Below are 21,514 nucleotides of genomic sequence, written 5' to 3'. Positions count from 1 at the left end.
TTTTTTAATATATATATATATATATATATATATATAGGGGAGCGTTATTCTCCTTTTCACATCTTAGATCCTTTTTCCTTCTTAATATTACACGTTAGATCTAAGGCATCAACGGATCAGATTGATTCTATAAAACTGGTTCCGTGTTGCATTATAGAAGGTGGTTGTATGCATTACAGGGTTATTATTGACATTTGACGGAAAAGTAACTGTCACATTTTGGTATCTGCGAATAATGCACCACATGGTCACAAGTAATGCATATAATTGACTATATAATGCACAATATGTGAACTGCAATGCATACGAATAAGATGTACCATGTTATGATGTTTGACACACGTTTCTTGTTTCCCCTAAGGGTTTAATAAGCTTAGGGGCTAGGGTATAGTACGTAGACACGTATGTAATCTTCACATGGTAACGAGTAATGGATATAATTGACTATATAATGCACAATTTGTGAACTGCAATGCATACGAACAAGATGTGCTGTGTTATGATGTTTGACACACGTTTCTTGTTTCCCCTAAGGGTTTAATAAGCTTAGGGGCTAGGGTATAGTACGTACGCATTAATAACAAATTATAAAACGATACGAATAATTCACCAAATTGTCACGAGTAATGGATGTTATTAACTATATAATGCATAATATGTGAACTGCAATGCATACGAATAAGATGTACCATGTTATGATGTTTGACACACGTTTCTTGTTTCCCCTAAGGGTTTAATAAGCTTAGGGGCTAGGGTATAGTACGTAGACATTACTAACAAATTGTTGTTATTGGAATATACGTATGTGCATTATTTGGTTTAGGTAGTGCATTATGTAGCTGTTAATTGTCATTATCTCAGAATATTATGCATTCGTAGACATGTATGTAATCTTCACATGGTAACGAGTAATGGATATAATTTACTATATAATGCACAATTTGTGAACTGCAATTTATACGAACAAGATGTGCTGTGTTATGATGTTTGACACACGTTTCTTGTTTCCCCTAAGGGTTTAATAAGCTTAGGGGCTAGGGTATAGTACGTATGCATTAATAACAAATTATAAAACGATACGAATAATTCACCAAATTGTCACGAGTAGTGGATGTTATTAACTATATAATGCACAATATGTGAACTGCAATGCATACGAATAAGATGTACCATGTTATGATGTTTGACACACGTTTCTTGTTTCCCCTAAGGGTTTAATAAGCTTAGGGGCTATGGTATAGTACGTAGACATTACTAAATGCACGTATGTAATCTTCAATCCGTTGATTAACCCATATACACAATACCTCTAATAATGCATAATATTCTGAGATAATGACAATTAACAGCTACATAATGCACTACCTAAACCAAATAATGCACATACGTATATTCCAATAACAACAATTTGTTAGTAATGTCTACGTACTATACCCTAGCCCCTAAGCTTATTAAACCCTTAGGGGAAACAAGAAACGTGTGTCAAACATCATAACATGGTACATCTTATTCGTATGCATTGCAGTTCACATATTGTGCATTATATAGTTAATAACATCCATTACTCGTGACAATTTGGTGAATTATTCGTATCGTTTTATAATTTGTTATTAATGCGTACGTACTATACCCTAGCCCCTAAGCTTATTAAACCCTTAGGGGAAACAAGAAACGTGTGTCAAACATCATAGCATAGCACATCTTGTTCGTATGCATTGCAGTTCACATATTGTGCATTATATAGGCAATTATATGCATTACTCGTGACCATGTGGTGCATTATTCGTAGCGGTTTCCAGCCATTTTTAGATTACTATTGTAACCTCATAATGCACAAAATAGGACAAATAATGCAACACGGGATTAATTACCCCATGTTGATCTTGACCGTCCATTTCTCTAATCTAATGGCTGATATTAAGAAGGAAAAAGGAGGAAATATAGGAAAAGGATTGATTTATAACATACTCCATCCGTCCCATGTTACTTGCACTTTTCATTTTAGGCCGTAAATTTGGGATTGATTTTTTAGTGTAATTAAATTAGAATTTTGAAGTGTAATGAGACATCACTTAGTAAAGGAGCTCTTAACTTAAACTAACATATTAATTAAATGCATTAATTCTAACTTAAACTATAAATAGTGTAAGGAGTTTGTGACGAGTCGAAAAGCAACAGTGCAAGTAACCCTACATTGTCTGGGTTATTATTTGAAGGAATGAAGTTTTAATTGTTTTTGGGCACTCCATTTTTTGTTCGGGGTTTTTTTCATAATCAATATTTAAAAGTTCGACTCTAAACACTTCTGGATTTGGTATCCATGACCCAAAACCAGGTTAAACATATTTGTATTTACCTTCTGTACCTCTGTTTTCTGGATTTTGTATCCATGACCCAAAACCAGGTTAATCATAACTTGATATGATTGTAATTGTATCTCAACTACACAATTGTTATTTAATGACGAGTATGCCGCAGTATTAACCTCATTTTTATGCAGGGAATAATCATAGCGTATTATTGAATAAAGAGGCGGCATCCAAACACTATGGAAAGGAGAGCAAGATAACAAAGATCAACGTAGAAAAGATGATAGCAAACTACTGATCTTTAATCTATAGTTAGTCATACCTAAAACTACTGAAAATTGTTGTTCATTTCTTTATATATTACCACTATTTTAATTAAACGATGTTTAGACCTTGTTATTCTCGTTTTGTGGACCATGTTTTATGTATGTAAGCTTGATGTTATTGTTAGTATATATTATTTCATCTGTATTAATTTTTGGAGTCTCAATGTACTAGTAATCCAGCTGATGCTGCATTGTACCAATTAGTAAAAAACAGAGCAGTCAAAACGTCGTCTGTACAATTATTATGTTGATATTTACAAATTTAAAGATTAACCGTACGATGGTATGACCCAACAATACAACAACAATGACCCAAACTACACCTATTCCTTTTCTCCATCCATTTTTCAGTCATTTGACAGAAAATTGCACTTAAAATGACGTAAAATTGGACTTTTGAATAAAAAATTAGTAGTTTGAGTAAAACTGTACTCTGAAACACCTTGTAATGCTTTCCTCTTGTTTCCTGGCGACGAAACACCGTGTGATGATAATTACTCAATACATTGGGTCATAATAAATGAATATATGAGTCATAGCATCGTATGGTTAATTTGTGTCATAATAAACCAACATTCGAGTCATGACATAAAATTACTGAGTACCAGAATGTCTTATCCAATTCTGATCGAAATGTTCATATCAAACAAACTGAAGTAAAATACACAATTATTCTCTTGTTTTTATCATATCAAAATAAACACAAAAGTATTACGAACGCAGAATACACAAACAACAACCCAAACATCGTAAGTTCTTTTGGGTCATAATAAATGAATATTTGAGTCATGGAAACGTATGGGTAAATTGGGTCATAATAATCCAATATTCAAGTCATGACATAAAACTACTGAGTACCAGAATGCCTCATACAAAACTGAACGAACTGAGTAATTTCAAACAACCTGACATTGCAAATAAAATGGAGTCCAAAAAAAATTTAAACTAACGTTACTTCAAAAAAAAGAATACATCGTATCAAACTTCAGAATTTTTTCTAGACCGCCGCTTTTCTTTTTCTTTGAATTTGTCGCAATTCCTTGAATCGTGGTGACCCCACTCCTGACATTTCTTACATTAACGCAAAGGTTTGCTCTTAAGTTTCAAAGCCTTCTCCACTCTTGAGAGGAGTCTACTACCAGATCCCTTCATGCTGACGACTTCAAGTGGTTGAACAACTACTTTCTGGGGTGCCTTTGACCCATAAAATTCCTCAATTAGTTTCTAATAAGTGATAATAAAGGTATGTCATGCTTAGTGCGAATTAAGGTCATACGAAATCATGTCATAATAATACTATTAATAAGTCATGGTTGTAACAGTACCAAAAGTTGAAAAAAAAGTGCTAATAACGGTATGTCATGCTTAGTGCGAATTAAGGTCATACGAAATCATGTCATAATAATACTATTAATAAGTCAGGGTTGTAACAGTACTAAAAGTTAAAAAAGAACAAGTACACAAATAAGTGTTCATAACATTAGGTCATGCTAAATGCGGACTGAGGTCATAACAATTATATGTCATACTAAACCCATAGTTAAGTCATACATAGTACCTTCGAAAACATTTATGAACACTGACTAATTCAGAATCAGAGCATAACAACAAAATTACAGTCACAGAAACCTGTATTCTCAATAATGTCATTGTAGGATGCTTGATTATCTACATGCGAAGTATAAGGTGTTTCAGATTCTATTTTTGGAGTGAAGAAACGAGAATCTATACAAAGACATAAACAACAGATTTTGTAATCAAAACATTAAACAAAATCAATGAAAATTCAGAAACTAAAACTCTGGGTTATACATTAACCGCCGGCTGAATTGAAAAAAGGAGATGAACTTATAGTATATATTGGATCTGGCAAAAAGAAGGTACAAAAATCTATGCCAGAAAAAAAACCGACAAATGAAAGTTATCAAATCATGAAACAAAATCGATGAAAATTACAAAACTGAATTTATATATTACAAAATGATAACAAACTGATGAAGTAAATAAGGAGATGAGAGAGCAATGGTACGGAGTATTAACTTATAGTCATATTGGATCCGGAGAAAAAATTACCGATGAAGGATACAGACAGATGCGACGAGAGATTGATTCTGGATATTAACAAATCGAATATTCTGGAAACTACTTAATCACAAATAATAAATCTTCATGGAAAAAAAGTATAATGGAAGATTAATGGTACATCGGCTGAAGAAGATGAAGATACGAAGGAGATGAAGTTGAGGAATATTAACTCATAATTCACGCATATGATTTGTTAGTCGAAAGAGAAATAGCAAGATTATAGGAGTTGCCATAACAATCGAGATGTAGCTAATGACATTAGTAACCTTATTGGATTTTTAGTGAATAAAATAATAAGATTTAGGGAATTAATTGAGCCTTTAGATCTTTTAATCTCAAGATGATCTCGCCAAATCCTAAGGATCACATTTGGCCTATATTTCTTTATTTAAAGCCATTCTTGTTTTGATCAAAATCATATATATATATATATATATAGGGAGATGATCAAAATAAGTATGTGTTTAAATCCAGAAATGCAGACCAAATCTTGGCCCTAGGATTAGATGATCTAATGGTCAATAATTAACCAAGAACACGGAAGGTCATAATTAAGCAGTTTTAGGTCATATTATAATATTTGAGTTTAATGTCATGCTAAGATCGTTTTAGGTCATGCTTTGTTAGCATGACCTAAAAATTACCTAATTATGACCTAAAAGTGACCTAATTATGATATTGTTCTGCGTTTCTGTATTTAAATCTAGTTTTGCATAGATCAAAACCCTATATATATATATATATATATATATATATATATATATATATATATATATATATATAATAATAATAATAATCTATCGGTGTACCGGTATACCGCGGTATAGAAAAATTGATACCGTTACCGTACCGAAACACTGCGGTACGGTATCATACCGTACCGAAAACTGCGGTATACCAAAAAATCAGTATTTTCGGTATTTTTCCGGTACGGTAAGTCCGGTATTTCGGTATTTTGCTATAATTTCCCATCCCTAGTTAGAAGTGATAGTCAAGCTGATCAAGCTACAAGAGAAAATCAGATCCGTGAGGGAGTTTACAACTAAAATAACGAAAATGTACCAATTTTATTTATTGTTCCAGATATGGGAAAAACGCCACCCTCGTTGGCGTTTCATTAAGTAAAAATGCCAACCTCGCTGGCGTTATATGTTTAATTTGTGAATTTAAAAAAATACGGTCCTTATTTAAACTCGCCAACTAGGTTGGCGTGTTTTGGTTAAAAACGCCGTCAGCGTTGGCGTTTTAATCAACAAAGAAACGCCGAAATAAATGGCGTGTTTAAAGAAAAGATGTCAAAGAGGATGGCGTGTTTTATTTGAAAAACGCCAACACTGGTGGCGTGTTTTTACAGACTGATATATCATCCTCTCCTCCCTCAAATCGCGAAACTCACACCACACACCTCGCGAGTTTATCCGAAGCAGTGCCTCCTCGTCGCGAATTCGTCCTCTTCTCCGTGATTTCTCCCTCCCTCGATCAATCGGTGCTATTCTTCCCCATTTTCATCAATTTTTCGGTTAGTATGCTTATCTTTTACATTATTAGAGTAATTGTTGGATAGTTAGTTAGGGTTTGTAATGGGTCGTGAATTGAGTTGAAATATTGTGTTGAATTATTATTTAGCATATTGGCTTGTTTGACATTATTGTTGATTAATAGTTGAGATATTGGTGTGTAGTTAGGGTATAAACTTGATTAAAAACCTAAACCCTAGTGTTGTTCTAGGTTAAAATTTGGACAACTTGATTTGGTTTATATGTGTTTTAAAGTGTATTGCATTATTTGGGTTTAGGTATTACATTATTTGATATTGGGTTCAATAATGACAAATTATTGCAATTGTTTAGGTTGATGTATATTGGTTAGTTTGAATTGTTAATGTTGTGTAGGTGAATTGTGTTATAATTTTGTGTAATGTTGTGTAGGTGAATTTGTGCAATGTTTGTGTAGGTGAATTTGTGCATTTGTGTATTGTGCATCATTTGATATTGGTGTTTCATTTTGTGATATTGACTTAAATAGTATCCAAGTACTGAAATTGTTTAGGTTTGTGAATTGTTTCATTTGAATTGTGAATGTTGTGTAGGTGAACTATGACATCATCTTCAAGTGCTCGCCGAAGACTCTTATGTGGTCCTGAGGACCCCTTCGTATTGTATCTGCAGAGACAACACGTCTCTAATAACATATGGGCAGGAGTGCCATCAGAAGATGTACGCTGCAGAAGATACGAAGGAATCATTTGGGATGTTCCCATACATCCTCGTGTTTTGGCAGTAATTGACGAGATGGGGTTTGGCGGGATGTTGAGGTGTGGTCAACCGAAAGATAATGACCACCATCTTATCACCGCATTGATTGAACGATGGAGGCCAGTGACTCACACGTTTCACTTTCCAGTCGGTGAAGCGACAGTGACATTAGAAGACGTGGAGGTCTTATGGGGCCTCAAAGTTGACGGTGATGCTCTGACGGGTTACATCCCCACTAAGGATGTCAACTATTGGAAGACCATTTCTCTGGATTTTCTTGGCTTTATTCCAGATGCAGTTGATTTGAAAGAAATGAACTGGAAGCAGACAAGCTTATCAAATCAACTGAGGATTGAGTTGAGTAATGACCACGACCAGTACATATACGTTCAACGTGCTCGTGTTTATTGTTTGCTGTTACTGGGTGGTCTGTTGATTCCGAACGCCTCCGGTAATAAAATTCCATTCTTCTACCTTCAATTTTTCATGGATGTAGAACGTTGTGCTAGCTATAGCTGGGGTGGTGCGACTCTTGCCTACTTGTACCACAATCTATGTGAAGCTGCACTTGCTAAGAGGACTGATGTCAGGGGAGCTCTTACTTTGTTACAGTTGTGGGCTTGGGAGAGAATCCCAATTATTAGACCGAAGATGCTAAATCCCGTGCCCATAGACTACGTACCATGTGCAGTCGCGTAAGTTGTTCACTAATTACTTTTTTTAAGCATAATTTTTATTAATTTTCGTGTTATTCGCTCATAATTTAATTTTTGTAGATAGACTGGTCCGACCTCTTATGTAAAAGCACCCGGGCATTGCATTGAAACTTTCAGAGATCAGTTCTCCATAATGCACGCCAACCATGTAATTTACGTAACCTAAATTGTTGTTTGTTTATTGTTTTGATTGAACTTGTTTTGACTAAATATGTTTCATATTTAGTTTATTTGGAGGCCGTATGTCACGCGAAGTCTGCCGGATGTTTGTGTTGCCGGTCGTCCTATATGGACGTCGATCACAACACTTATTTGCTGGAATATGGTTGAACCACACTTGCCACAGCGAGTGTTGCGACAATTTGGGATTGTCCAACAGTATATCCCGCTTGTTGACCGGTTCCACGAAACTGATTTTGCAAAACAGGATCGACGTGGCAAATCTGGGCGGAATTGGGTTGAGTGGCACGCTAATCATATACAGGATTGGGATAATATGCACAACATGGTGTGGACTGATTTGGAGTACTCAATGGAGCCTATTGCAACTGATGAGTATATGGATTGGTTTCGCCGGATAACCGTGGTGTACCTAACAAAACCTGGCGTGCATGCTCCGGAGGGCTGTTAGGGTTTGTATACTAGAAATCACCATTCGAGTGATTGAATATTGTAAAACTCTAATTATTATTTTCCAATGAATGCAACAGATTATTTTTGTCATGATGTTATTATGTTTTACATTTGATGGATGTTTATTGCATATTTAAATGTACAAGCGAACATAACAAAGTCTAAGTCTTTGTTTTAGTAGACTGGTTGTGGGTTGCGCTCAATTTAAGGTACGCGGTCAGTCCTGAACAAAGAAAAATTATAATTTCACAACCTAGATAGGCCTAGACTACCTATCGTGAAAGGTTGCAATGTCAGTCCGACTATTTCTAAGCCTTATTGAAATAAGATGATATTGGTGTGGTAAGCACTGAATGGATCTAACAGCAAGACGAGTCTTGATGCTATCTACTGAAACACGAGGTCTTGATAATTAATTTCTTAATCAATGTACGTTAGCATTGAGCATACGATATTGAGTATCTACTACTTTGACTTACCAAAGGTGCGGGTTTTTCGTCACCCAACGATCCAGGTATATTGTGTAGTGGTGATCATTATCTGGCGGTGCTAGGATTGCTATTATGTTGAATCGTGCGCGAGGAGAGTCTCGTTTGATAACATCCACAAGAGGAGCTCGAAACAAGGTTTTATTATTCGAAACCTAGCTAGTTGGAGTTTTATTACTCTATGAATAATAAATAAGAGTTTCTTGCTAAGTCCACTCTTGGAGATTAAAAATATGCTAATTAATTAAGTCCATAGCAGGCATTGATTAATGGATGTTTCTATCTTAAGCACGAGAAATGAATTACACACACAAAAGGAAACCCGGAATACTTGTAATTTCGGATTTGGAAAGGCAGTGCAAAATTACTTCTGTAGTGGCTGCTTGTAATATTCCAGTATAAGCTTGTACTAAATTGTGTGTTCAATTTAATTAGTAAAAAACTAATTGGGTGAGGTCATATCCAAATTCTTCCTTAGATCCCTAATTGGGCCCAATATGTGACTTAATATAAATAGGAGAATAAAGGAGACAGAAAATACACTTTTTCCTAATCATAATTTTCGTCCATCTCCATCTATAGAGAGAATCAAAAATTGCTCTCCTTCCGTGAGCAGTTTTCTGTCTTCGTTATTTAAGTCATAGTACACTGGTGAGATTTGTCCACACAAATATCAGTTTACAGTCCGGGACACCAGTCAGAAGATCCGAGGTCGAGTTCTCAAGATCTTCACGTAGACAACACGCAAGCCATCTTCGATTCTCAAGTGAATCAACGAGGTAAATTGGCTAACTCCGTAGTACGCATGTTTTAGGGATATTTTGTGCTAAAACATGTTTATAATTCAAGTTGCGAGCATGATACATGTGATAATTACGCGAATAGAGTTTGTCTGAATAATCTGCTAAATAGATCAGTTTTGTGTGATCCGTTAGAACGCACGCTTCCGCTGCCAACCCTTTCAAGGGCTTCCATGAAACGACGGCCTCTCATAACTACGCGGTAAATTTCAACAACTACTCATTATTTATAATCATATGATGAATTGTAATTAACACTGAAAATTGTAGGTAGAGACGCTTCACAAAATACGCCACTTTCTTAGCGAGCAAGACATGACATGACGGCCGGATTTGTTCACCATTTCGAGGATGGTTAAAGATGGTCTACAGATATCTGGGGAAGCTGAGACGATGGACTACCGTCCTTCCCAGCACTCTGAGCTGGACATTGACATGCCCGTGAGGCAAAAAGGGAAGCTGCGTGGAAAGAAGAAAGCTGGTGGAGAGTCGTCATCTTCAAGGATGGATGCTCAGTTGGTAGATGATTCCGATGACGATTTTATGCCTCCACCTCCACCAAGATCTGCCATTCGGGGTCGTCACTCTGTCAGCCACACTGGTGGTACAGGTGAAGATATCGGTCTCAGTGATGTCCACCAATCTCCACGTCGGTCTTCTGTGCGAGACGACTTTTTTGGGGTTGATCTAGAGAATACCGTTGTGAAAGATACTCCTCCGTCTAGACTCCCTACCTCCAGAATCGGGAAGGGAATTAGTGGCCTGTTTATGCGGAAGAGGAGAGATGATTGAGCGTTTCAACGACTATTTTTGTTTATTTATTAAGTTGAACATTGTAATGTTTATAGTTTTGTTTGTTTATTGAGTTGTACATTGTAACATTTCAACAACTATTTTTGCTTGATTATTGAGTTGAACATTGTTATGTTTATACTTATATTTGTTTTTTGAGTTGAGCATTGTAATAATAAGCAGGATCGAGTAGAAACGGTTGGAAATTTGATGTCAAACAGTCTGAATAAAAACACCAATCTGGTCGGCATTTTACGAAAAACGCCAACACGCCTGGCGTTTCTAAGCAGAAACATTTTCCAATTTTTCAATTTTTCCTTTTTCCTTGCCCTGCATTACAATAGGTAACATATTGAACACTATATTAATCCAACGAAGTAACATATTGAATACTACTCAAATCCACACAATAATCAACACATAAGTCTACAGCAGTAACATTTTGAATACTACATAGGTCTAAATAAGTAATCAATACATAAGTCCAAGTAGTTATCGATACATAAGTCCAAGCAATCAAGAAGTCGGGCAGTTGCGCCTGTCGTGACCAGGTTGACGGCATTGTGTACAACGTCGTCGAGCTCGTGGCTGGTCAGTTTCACGGACATCCATCTGATTAGGAATGCTAGTTGTACGGTAACGACCGCGACTTCGAGGCATTAACTGAGTTCGTGAACACTGCAAAGTCCATTCAGACACGTCCCAATAATCTGGGTGGCTGAGTGGATTGAACACCCCAGAATATTGGTGTACCCAAACACTTGTGTGGTATACGGGATTCACAAATCGCCAATTGTGTCGATCCGAGCAAGGGTTTTTTAAGGTTTTTCGAGAGTTTTTGCAATTGGGGAGGGAAAGTGGCTAGGGTTCGCGTTTTTGGGAGAAATCTTGCTGATATCTGGTTCAACGCTAACACACCCATGTGGATGGCGTTTTTGAAATAAAAACGCCTACCTAAATGGCGTGTTTAACTTAAACACGCCCATGAGTATTGCGTTTTAAACAACAAGAAAACGCCAACGCTGAAGGCGTTTTTAAACAAACACGCCTACCTAGTTGGCGCCTTTAAATAAGTACCATATTTTTTTTAATACACAAATTACAAGTAAAACGCCATCACGGTTGGCGTTTTTACTTAATGAAACGCCAACGACGGTGGCGTGTTTCCCATATCTGGAACAATTAACAAAGTGGGTACATTTTCGTTATTCTAGTGGTATACTCCCCCACAGATCCGATTTTCTCCAAGCTGCAATGCATGATCTCAAGTCACTGGACCGTCAAGCTGATCAAGCTGCAATGCATGATCTCAAGTCACTGGATCGACAAGTTGATCAAGCTGTTGATCAAGCCGTTGCATGCCAAGTTGATCCAGTGACTGGCACGCTTGGATACTTGTGCCTTGCACCTGTTTCAATTTGCTCATCACTTACACGTCGAATCTCTTCAGCCTACGACATTTTATGGAATTGGCATCTCAGTTGCCCAAATACCACATGTTAGCAGCAATAAAATAAGACTTGCCTTAAATGTAAGAGATTTTTGTCTAATACGAAACTTTCCGGGTACAAATCAAGCAAGGAAAATATCAATTCCTTCTTTGACAGAGTATGGAAGAGTAACTCACTCCCCCATCTATACCAGGATTCCCATAACAAGAAGTCCGACAAATATTCAAGCATAATAAGGTCATGCTCTACCACAATCACATAGCTGAAAACAAAGATGACAAGTCACAAATTACGTGTAAATTTTTCGTGCCACATATGCGCAATGCACAATAAGCATGGGAAAAACAGAACACACAATTTGATGATTATGAACAAATTTAGGTCTTGAGTAATATAGAACATGAATATGGATAACAATCATACGGATCAGACGGGACCTCACCTTTCCAAGACAAAGAGCGAGAGCAACCTTCTGTAATTCTCCACCAGAAAGATCCACATACTCTTTATCCAGAATATGTTCAATCAACAGAGGCTTGAACACAGCCGATACAAAATGAGGATACGTGAACAGATGACGAATATTACAATTCAACATATGGTTTACAAACATTCTGTTCCTTGTAAGAGACATTGAACTTAAGAATTTCCACATCAGATCCTTCTCCTGAATCAGGCTCCGAATGACCAGCCTAACATTGGGAAAGACAGCAGTTTCAGCATAAATCAACATGTTTTTTAAAAGCAAAACTGACTATACAACAAAATGTACCAGCATCTGTAGGAAGGTTGTCTTTCCTGTCCCATTTTCACCAAGCAGCACAATAATTTCAGAATCAGTGTATTCACCCTCCAGAACCTTGAGCTTGAAGTTTCTTTCCATCAGTCTTAGTCATGCTTGGATAATTGTGTCTTGCACATGTTTGAACACTTTCCTCAGCACTTTCTTGTGGAGCATCTGCAGCCAGCTGTAAGGAGAGGTAATAGCAATAAAATAGGAATTACCTTAAGAGGTTTAGTTCTAAACTGATTTTCAGTAGACACAAACCCAGTCAGGAAAACATTAATTCCTTCTCTGACAGAGACTGGAAGAGTAACTACCCCATATAAACCACGTCTCCCATAAAAGCAGCATATCTGGTCCGATAAATAGTCAAGCAGACTAAGATCATGCTCTACCACAATCACATAGCTGAAAACAAAGGTGATAGGTCGTAAATATCAGCGTAAAATTTTCATAGTTAACAGAAAAAATGAACATCACCGACTTATTAGGTTGAACCAAGGATCTGACAACTCGACCAACTTTTAGTCTTTGTTTAACATCAAGAAAAGTTGATGGCTCATCAAACAGATGGATTTCTGCCTTCCGCATAGCATTAAAGGCTATTGTAAACCTCTGAAGCTCTCCACCAGATAAATCTCCCACATTACGGTCCATAAGCTGAATCAAATCGAGTTCAGCAACAAGTTCTTGTTTCATCTCTCTCATGTCATGTACCTTGGAAAGAACTTGCCCAACGTTGCCTTGAAGAACTGTAGGGACGTTAACGACGCCCTGGGGTTTGAAGGTTACCTGTGAGAATAATGCATCACCATATGATATCAAAGCCATGCAACTTTGAAACTAGCACCTTAACTTTATCTTCAACAATACGGGTGAAGTAATTATGCAGCTCAGTTCCTTTAAAATGATCCAAAATTTCTTGCCAATCAGGTGGATTCTGTAAAAGAAAATTGAAGGAACATGTAAAAGAAGGAACATGTAGAAGGAAGAAGGGTAGGTGAATAGTTAAAGAAAGTTACATTATAACGACCTTCCCAGACAAAATTTTAATTGCAGTAGATTTTCCAATGCCATTGTTTCCCACGATGCCTAGAATTTGGCCAGGTCTCGGTACAGGTAAACTGTGAAAATAAATATTAAGAAAGTTAGAAAAAAAGCAAGTTGCATATGAAACTAGGCTTCAACAAACAAACCTATGCAATTTATAGTAGTTAGGGCCATAGTGATGGGACTGTATCATTGCGGGGGGCGATACGCGGCCGTTTCTGATCCGACATCTCTCTCTATTCAACAAGATTTAAACTCAAATCAGCAGTATAAAGAAAAAACGTAACCCTAATTAAACGAGAGATTTCAGAAGAGATTAAACTTGAAATTGAAATCCACAAAAACCGTAACCCTACTTCCACTTCAACAAGTACCTGACGAGATTAAACTTGAAATCAAAATCAGGGAAAATCGTAACCCTAATTGAAAAGGGTTCTAAAGAGATTTTAACTTGAAACAAATCAAGAAAAAATGTAGTCCTAATCCAACTGGTTTCTGATGAGATTTAAACTTGAATAAAAAAGTAGACCTATTTCTTTTCGTGGCTTTCCGTTGTGTAGTCTTTTAAGTTATGAGTATGCATAGGAGTTGATTAGATTTTGATCTGGACGGTTTGAATTGTTTTAAGCACGAGTTGCATCATTCATACTCCTTCCATTAGCATTCAATATAGTGTAAAATGGACAACACAATTGCTAACTAAGTCAAATTTGGGATTTTTTAGGGAATTCTAGCATTCAATTGCATCCCAAAACCGAAACCCTAGTTTGTTTTCTTTCTCAAATGAGACGATTTCGAGTATGATTCAGAGATGATTGTGTTGTCGAAGCGAGTATCATGTTGCTGAACGTTAGAAAGGCCGTATTTTTGGTGTAGGTTGGGTTCTCGGAAAGGTGATTTTGATGATTTTCTCTGCTGGATTACTGGTATTTTTCTCAAGTTTTTCTCTCTCGTCAACGTATTTTCCTTGGGTGTAGTTTCAAACATATGTAATGCAATATTTTTCTGAGTGGTACAATATATTTTTTTCTTTGTAATATGCAACTTTTTTATGCAAACAGTATATGATTATAAGATTATTATGCTATTCGTATGCAAATTAAGTAATGAACAACAAAAATTATAATCAAGGAAATAATATCATGCCGACCGAAAATTAGGCAAAAAGAAACTTACCTTATGGAAAAAATGATTAATGGCGTGATTCTAGGAAATATTGTATAACCGATATAATTTAAATTAATAAAATGTAAATTTATATTTGATGCAAACTGATTTTGTAATTGATGCAAAAGTTATGAGTTCAGAAAGCAAATTGCGTAACGGCGCACAAGTTAAGTGCAAATATACTGCAAATTTATTATAATGGAAATAATAATCATGCAATCAAAAACTGGGAAATATTAAACTTATATCAATTACATAACAATACTATTATAGTATTCAATGTAAAACAAGCTTAGGTGTAATGCAGATGATATCTTGTGTTGATGCAGTAATTCTTGTGAACGAAAAAGTACCGCATGAATAATACTATTAACTAAAGAATAGAATATCATAGTACTATATAAATTAAATTAGGGAAAAACAAAATCATGAATTGTAATAAAAGCAAGAATATAATGCATACTAGAAAATAGGAAAACAAACTTGTTTTATGCGCGAAGAACAAAATAAATGACGTACAATTAGATAGGAAAAAAAAGCATGAATATTATTACCTTGTGATAATAGTAGGAGTATTAGTATATGTTAGTGGCATGAATTTAGTTTTTGAAACATTTCCATGCATGTACTACTTCATTTTAAAATTATAATATGACAAACTTATTTTGGTGGAGCTCGAGGAATCACCTAAAACATCTCCTAATCCATCACCTAATTAATGCACAAATGAAAAATAGACATATAGATATTCTTCATAACATTTAAAAAAGAATATAAATACCAACTTTCCTAATCTCCTACTGCACTATAAAATAACCTTTCCAAAATTTCATCACTTTTAAAATTAAAATACAAGTGAAATAAAATAAATTATAAAATTATAAATCTTCTTTTTTCATATTTTATTTATTGCTCATAAGTATAACTTATTTTATTGGTATTGATTTTTTTTTTATAAATATTTTGTGTTTTTCAATTTTAAAATTTTTAAGTTTTAATTTAACCATGTTGTTTCAATTTATCAATTTTTAAAATCAATGCTAAATAAGGAGTAACAAATCAAACCCTTAAAAAGCCCAAACTCTATAAATGCCAAGGCCCAACTCCTAAATAGCCCAAATTCTAAATATGCCCAAGGCCCACTATATACCATAGCAATTGTATGGTATTGTAAATTAAGTTCATGATGGCTTTCTCTTGGTCACTAGCATCACTCACACCGCTGTCGTTGTTGGGTCCCCCAATGATGGTTAATAAGGGCTGTAATCAAAATTTATTAATTGACCACACTAATTTTCGTTTTACTTTTCAAAATTAATAGTAAGACTGAGAAAAACAAATGTTGATGGGTCTAACGCCAACAGCAATTCATGATACTTGTGCCAATTGTATGGCATGTGGAAATAGATGGAACCGACCTATGTGTAACGAATATACAAGTCATGAATGGTATAGTTTTATTTGATTAAATCTCTCTCGTAAAATCCTTGGTTACTATTCCACATAATATTATTTGGAATTTGAAAAAAAAAGTATTCCGTGAAAAAATGAAAAAGAAGAAGATGCATAACCTGAAAATGGAAAGAGGAGAATGAAGTATTTATTGGATCATGTAATGAGATAATTTTAAAAAATCAAACAAACTAGAGACAAACAATAATTATAAACAATGACTTCAGTTCCGAGAGTTGTACGCCGTCGTCTATTTCAAATTACTTAAAAATTTACCCTGATAATGACAGCTAACCACAATAATTTACTTTTAAGATAAAAGAAAGGGATGAAACAGAGTAACGGTATCCACTATGCAGTGGACGCGGCTATATTGAAACAGAGTAAGGGTATCCACTATGGAGTGGACGCGGCTATAGCCGCGTCCACGTGCGGGCGGCGGGCGGGCTATAGTGGGAAGGTTGTCCGCCCAGGGGGTGGATGCGGCGGGCGTGGCGATGGGGGCGGACGGGCGATCGCCGGGTGCGGGGCGAGGACGCGGCGGGGGCATAGCCGCGCCTATAGGCGCGGCGACCATAATGGCGGAAACCGCCGCGGCGCATGGGCGCCAATTTCAATTTTTTTCCCTCTATAAATACCACTCCCCACCACCTATTTTTCACCATTTTCACAAAATCCCTCCACTCACTATCTACACAACCACTCTCTAAAAAATGCACCGAGGAGACGACGAATCACCCGACTCTCAGGAATTGGGATATGGCAGCAATCCATCAAACCCCTCGGGCTATCCTTCGCAGCCATTGGGTTTTGGCGGATATGCTTCTCAGCCGTCGGGCTTTGGCGGATATGTGCCTCCGTCCCAGCCTTGGACTTGGAATCAATCTCCCCCACCGTGGGCATCGAGTCCACCCCTTCCTCCATCTCAGTCGTGGAGGTCTTCTCCAACTCCGCCACCTTTACAGCTGAATCTGAGTCGTTCCGCATTTGGAGATTACAGACCCAACCTAGACACGCTTCACTAGCCACGTCCGGGTTCCCCTTTCCAAGCCAGCCAATCTCCGTTCACCGAGGCAGATCAAGACGCGTTTGATACTATGATGGGTCTGCTCAGTTCTGGCATCCCAGATACGCCGACAGCACTGGTGGAAACGCCCGTTCCGACCCGAGGAGGTAGCGGCAGTCGGGGCGGAGGCGGCAGTCGTGGCACCGGCCACGTCGGTGGGCGCACGGGCAGCGGGGCCGGCATTCCGAGTGGCGAGGGCAGTGGCACTGGCGGTAGCGGTGGCTCTGGTTCTGGGTCCAACCGGGGCAAGCCATACACCAAAGACGAGAGCATTGCCGTGGCGAAGGCTTGGGATGCTATCACTTCAGATCCCGTGGTGGGGACAGATCAGGCCGAGGGGAGCTTTTGGAGGCGCGTCATGTTTGCATACGAGGAGTTCAAACCCGACGGCGCCAAGAGGCGCGACCCAGAACAGCTCCGGAAAAAGTGGGGTAGGATTCTCCATGCGACCAAGCGGTTCGCGTCCATATACGAGAACAACCTTCGCCATGCTGAGAGTGGCCGCAGCGCAGCAGATATCAAGAACCTGTCTGAGGGCAAATACCACACGGAGGGCTGGCCGAAGTTCACCTTGTGGGAAGAGTATCTTGTCCTCGCGGATTGTCCGAAATTCAGGTCGATCATGGCGAACGAGGTGGGAACAGCTCCTGGGCCAAAGCGCACAAGGCACAACCTTGTCGGCGACTACAGCAGTGGAAGCGGCTCGCACGAGTTCGAGCAATCCGATGAGCAAGTCGAAGAGCCAGCCGATACTCACACTAGGCGACGACGGCCCATGGGACAACATGCCTCTATCCGCAGCGCCAGAGGGGGTAGATGTGGCTCCCGCCTATCGGCGGGCACGTCCGGATCGCGCATCCACCAATCCGCCCCAATCCCACAGCCCACGGTGCAACCCCACGAGGTTTTGTTCAATACCATAGACGTGCAGTTGATGCAACAACTGCAAGACGTATGCAGCAAATACGCAGGGGAAACTGACCCGTACGTCAGGAACGTCTACAAGAGGCTCATCACTCGGATTGAGAGTCGACTGGGGTTGGTTGATAATGCGCCTGGGGATACCGCGGCCGGCAGCAGCGAGAGAGGAGGAGGAGGAGAAGAAGAAGAAGAAGAAGAAGAAGAAGAAGAAGAAGAAGAGGAAGACGAGGAAGCCGACTCCGACACCGAGTAGACGGTGGCGGAGTTTTGTAGTTGTATTTTATTTTAATTATTCGTTGTATAATTTTACCGGTTTGCAATACAACGAATATTCGGCCCTAATTATCTCCTATTCTAGTTATTTACACTGCGATTATTTAAATTACACTTGATTGAAACTAAAAAATATTTAAAAATAAAAATTGATTATAAAATTTGGGGGCTATTGGAGGTGTCCACTATAGTGGCGGAAATAAAATTTTGGGGCTATGGACAACAAAATTGGGGCTATAGACAAAAACTGGGGCGAGGCTATTGGGCGTGTCCGCGTTACATTGGACACCCTAATACCCACCCACCGATTAAAAGAATAGATCAATCTCAACAGCTCCCACTTCTACTCATCTTATCTCGATGTTTGTCTGTATCATTGACTCTAATCAATAATGTCACAAAAAAATGATCAAACTTTGATTGGTCAAGTTGTTAATTAACACTATATGCACCTCAGATTAATCAATCCCGAAGCCAATGAAGACATGAAATAAGCCACGATTTCAACAAACATTATGGATTTACATAGTCAAAAGTAACAATAGACTTGTCACGCCCGCATTTTCTAAGGATAGAAAACACGGTTGATCGCGATTAGGGGGATTAAAGAAGAGGGGAAGAAAGGGAAAAACAACACAACCTCGACCATTGCTTGAAGCAAATGGGAATAGCTCGAATAAAATCAGAGTATCTCAACAATCAACAACTAAAAAATGAATATTATCTCAGCGATACAAGATCTCAAAAGGACAACTACTCAACGAAAGCATTTGAGAGAAGGAATATGGCACGTGTGAAGACATGACACATTCTAAACATTTAAATTTCTTCAACGGTCTTGCTCAACACCCACCGCACCCGTCACGCTCAACCTGCACATTTTAAAAAAGAAATGCATGGCCGAGTACTTGATGCACTCAGTGGACACATGCCAAAATAATTTTCATAAAATATTGTGTCAGCATTTAAAAGTGAACTCGGGGTTTTACAAAAGACCAAGTCACCAAAATATTTTCTCGCTCAAAAGTATGGCCGCGCAACCCATTTTTCTCTCTCCTCGTACCATATCTGAATCTCATATGTGAAACGAGAACGTAGCCACATTCTCGATCACTGGACCGGCCAACTCGAAAGATAGCACACGATCCCCTCTGTGTACACTAGCTTGAATAGGGACTCACTCCCTAGACAAACCCGAATTCGATTAAACTCATAACTTCTAGTAGGGACTCAGTCCCCACTAGGGCGATCAGATAGGCACATCCACAAAACAAAATACAGCATGACACAATATATTTGGAATTTAATCACATAACTCATACTTGAAAGATATTGTGTAAATTTAAAAGTAAGCCTACACAATAATGTAGAATAGAAAACCCACCTCGTTCTCTTAATATTCTTAACTTGAAAACTCTCACTTCGTCTTACTCGCTTGCGAAAGAAAACCCTTTTGAAATAAAATAATAAACTCATCAACTCAAGAAAACATCTAATTAGAATGCATGTATCCTACGTATGTGCTCGTATTATTCCTCATCTCCTCTTAGAAAGGTTTCTAGATTCTCGTATTTTAAAAAAAACTCGACCCGACTTCAGCTTCACAAAATGTTTAATACACTGGCATAAATTTATTAACCAAGACCTCTCACAAAACAAAATAAACTAACACAACACTAGACTCCCATCTATGAGCCCAACACATAAAAAAATAAATTAAAATTGCCCAAAAACTTGAAACTAAAGAAAAGGAAAGAAAAGGAAAAAAAAGAAATAGTACATCTACGCCCAACACCACACGTATATACTCCCTCAACACACATACACTTAGTGAAACACTAAAAGTTAAAGAAATAAACAAATAAACTAGTATTAATTTAGAAGTCCCAATTCCTAAAACTAAAAGTAGCCCACAACTTCAACACTTAAACAAATGAAGAGAAAACAAACCCATTAAAAAAAATACTCCCAGATACCAATACGTCTTCTTCTTCCATTTATTTCACAACAAACTCTTCCTCCCTCTAAATCTCACTTTTCTCTCTCTCTATTTCTCCACTGCTCCAACAGCCATCGCCCAAGGCTGCCAAAATTCGCTGCCATCACCGCCTCTCCGTCGCCACCGCTGTCCGTCCGGTCAGGCGGTCAGTCCCTTTCGACGTCTTTCCGAGCAGACTCTTGATGCTGCGCAAAAAGAACCCGTCCTCGGTCTTGCGGGTTGCTGAGCGTCTTCACAAAAGTTGACCACCTTAGGTAGATACCATCAGCGAGATAGTAACCCATGTGGTATGCATTTCCGTTGACGGTGAAGTCGATCACCGGTGCTACACCATTCAACCATCATTGAAGAGTGGTGAAGAATAAAGCACGTTCAAGTAGTTGTTGGATCTGGCAACACCGAAATATGCATGCTAAATCCATAGGCGGTAGTCGGCGACCGCTTCAAGGATAAGTGTTGGGCCGTCGCCTTTGTAGCCGCTTAAGTATTGCCCCCACTAAGCAGTCGGGCAATTCTTCCACCTCCAATGCATGCAGTCAATGCTGCCAAGCATACTAGGAAAACCATAGACTGTTTCGTGAAGACGAAGCAACCGTTGACAATCATCGGTGGTGGGTGCCCGAAAAAATTCATCACCGAAAGATGAACGAACGTCCTCCCAAAAATTTTTAAGGCAAAGGATTCCAGTGGACTCACCGACATGCAAATACTCGTCGAAGAGGTCAGTCGTTTGCCCAGTAGCAAATTGTCGGATGGCACACGTACACTTCTACAACGCCGAGAGACTTTGCCGACCGGTTGCGTCTGTACTTGTTTGAAAGTATTCAACATGGGCAGACAATGTGTTGACAATACGCATAAACAAGCGTTTTGACATGCGAAAACGGCGCCGAAAGCAATCTTCCGGAAACCGCGGCTGGTCGGAAAAATAGTCGGCAACGAGCCTT

At 38.2% G+C, this 21,514-nt stretch overlaps 1 protein-coding gene and 1 pseudogene across 1 annotated transcript; one reads left to right on the top strand and one right to left on the bottom strand.

Annotated features, from left to right (window-relative positions):
* The first annotated feature begins 6,816 nt into the window (after positions 1 to 6,816).
* On the top strand, positions 6,817 to 7,674 carry LOC121779064 (protein MAIN-LIKE 1-like). Its single transcript, XM_042176412.1, has one exon. It carries the CDS (start codon positions 6,817 to 6,819, stop codon positions 7,672 to 7,674), a length of 858 nt encoding a protein of 285 aa, XP_042032346.1.
* A 4,044-nt stretch (positions 7,675 to 11,718) lies between these two features.
* LOC121779063 lies at positions 11,719 to 13,882 on the bottom strand (annotated as a pseudogene).
* Between the last annotated feature and the right edge of the window lie 7,632 nt (positions 13,883 to 21,514).

This window comes from Salvia splendens, chromosome 19 (assembly GCF_004379255.2).
Source record: "Salvia splendens isolate huo1 chromosome 19, SspV2, whole genome shotgun sequence".
Lineage (NCBI taxonomy): Eukaryota > Viridiplantae > Streptophyta > Magnoliopsida > Lamiales > Lamiaceae > Salvia > Salvia splendens.
This window is presented reverse-complemented; position numbering and strand designations above follow the sequence as displayed.